The sequence below is a fragment of the Myotis davidii genome, unplaced genomic scaffold (assembly GCF_000327345.1).
Source record: "Myotis davidii unplaced genomic scaffold, ASM32734v1 scaffold552, whole genome shotgun sequence".
NCBI classification, from domain to species: domain Eukaryota; kingdom Metazoa; phylum Chordata; class Mammalia; order Chiroptera; family Vespertilionidae; genus Myotis; species Myotis davidii.
This window is the reverse complement of record NW_006283439.1, coordinates 378,240-380,256: the sequence shown is the minus strand read 5'-3', so window position 1 is coordinate 380,256 and position 2,017 is coordinate 378,240. Positions and strand designations below refer to the sequence as shown.

The 2,017-nt window shown below is 59.6% G+C and overlaps 1 protein-coding gene across 1 annotated transcript in view; it reads left to right on the top strand.

Moving 5' to 3' along the window:
* Positions 1-2,017, top strand: part of GRIK1 (glutamate ionotropic receptor kainate type subunit 1) — a 74,444-nt gene that overhangs the window by 37,324 nt on the left and 35,103 nt on the right. The window contains exons 7-8 of the mRNA XM_015564137.1: positions 13-87; positions 1,477-1,680. Of these exons, the coding sequence (XP_015419623.1) occupies positions 13-87; positions 1,477-1,680 (279 nt within the window). The remainder of the gene's footprint in view (positions 1-12; positions 88-1,476; positions 1,681-2,017) is intronic.

The following is a 2,017-nucleotide window of genomic DNA, read 5'->3' as shown; positions in this document are numbered from 1 at the left end:
TCCATGATCCAGCCTCCAGGCCCCGCCCATTGGAACCCCAGGCCCAGGCTTGCCCCGCCCCCTCAGCCTGAGTGGCACCACCTCCTGGTAAGGCGGGTCCCAGGGGTGGCACCCTCTCTCCCCTGCATCCTGGGACCCCTGCCCAAACCTGGGCAAGTAGCCCTTTATTTTCGCTCCTCAAAGCCCAGCTGAGGGCACCTCCTGCTTCCTGTTGGAGCGCCGACCGCACACCTGTCCAGCCGCTGTACCTGCCAGGTGCCCCCCACTTCCCAGCCCCCATCCCCCCACCTCCCCCCATCCCAGCCCTGACCCCCGGGATCCGGGGCAGGAGCCACACGCCTAGAATCGTCACCTTCCTGCTCGTTGGATCCAGTCCCTCATGTCGGGCTGTGTGTTTCTGAAGCCGCTGACTCGTGAGGCTTGTTCGTCCGAATGGAGCGGGCAGTCTCCCTGTGGCTGCGACTTTTCTCTCCGCCGCCCCGGACGCAGAGCTCTGTGTCTGTCAGGGCTCGAGGGTGAACCCCAGTGGGGCCCCCGCAGCTGGGAAATAACAGGACACGCGGCAGCAGAGGAACTGATAGGAACTCATAGACGTTTATAAAATAAAACGGCACTGGGATCAGCCAAGTGAGCATTCGGGTTTCAATCATTAAGAAAAGGCCCATTGTTCGTAGGCGAGGGGCTTTGTCGTTGAAGCAAGGCTTTGGCAGATGTGAGGTTTCAGGTGAGTCGATGAAGAAAACGAAGCTGGTGATTTAAACAGACAGAAAGGCTGTAAGATGCCGGAGGAAGCCAGGCAAATACCCAGGGGACGAGGGAGGCACTGAGGTGGGCCTGAGCCGAGAGGAGGCAGAACAGCGGGAAGTTTGAAGCAGAGATTTCTCAGCCGATTTAGACTCACCTGTGGGCAGGGCAGCTCTTAGATGAAAGCCAGGAGGGCGGGCGGGTCGCGCCCAGGAAGCCGGGTGTGGGTACAGTCTGCCCCACGGCCCCTGCCCGACCCCAGGGGACGTGACCACTCAGGCCCCCTCACACCTTTGACTCAAATGTCACGTAAAGAGAGAGGAGGGAGTGCGCCCGGCGGGGCTCAGGGGCTGACCGTCGGCCTGTGAGCCAGGGGGTCAGGGTTGGATTCCGGGTCAGGGCACGCTCCTGGGTTGCAGGCTCCATCCCCTGTGGGGAGCGTGCAGGAGGCAGCAGATCCATGACTCCCTCTCATCATCGATGTTTCTCTCTCCTCGCCCCCCTTTCTCTCTGAAATAATAAAAGTATCTATAAAAATAAAATAAATAAAGAGCCGAGGGAGAGACGTTATACGGGAGAGTACGGGGAGCAGCCTCAGCAGAGGCGGGAGGTGGGTGGTGGGTGCTGGCCGCCCTGTCTCCGAGTCACTGTGAGACACTGGCCGCCGGCAGGGATGGCGCTGGGCGGGGCTCTGCCTCCTGTGACAGGCGCCCCGCCCGGTCTGTTTGGCAGGAGGAGCCCTACGTGATGTACAGGAAGTCGGACCAGCCCCTTTTCGGAAATGACAGGTTCGAAGGGTACTGCCTGGACCTTCTGAAGGAGCTGTCCTCCATGCTGGGCTTCATTTACGACGTCAGACTCGTCCCCGACGGCAGATACGGAGCCCAGGACGACCAGGGCGAGTGGAACGGGATGGTCCGGGAGCTGATGGACCACGTAAGCCCCCCTGCCCCTCAGTGCCGACGCCGGGAAAGCACAGTGAGAAGTGAAAGGAGGGAGACGCTGAGTCAGGGTCAGAAGAAACAGGTCACTCTTTTATCATAGAAACTAGGGGCCCGGTACACAAGAATTTGGGGGGTCCCTCAGCCCGGCCTGTGCCGGGAGCCGGTCCATCCTTGCTGTTTCAAGGCACCTGGCATATATGGCATACTGTTCTTAATATGTTTGCTCACCTTCTTGGCACTATGTGTTTTAACCAAGGTCACCTCTCCGAGAAAGGTTGTTTCCCCAGGTAGGGATTTTCCCCTGAAGTTAGGGAGGGAATAAAACCCCT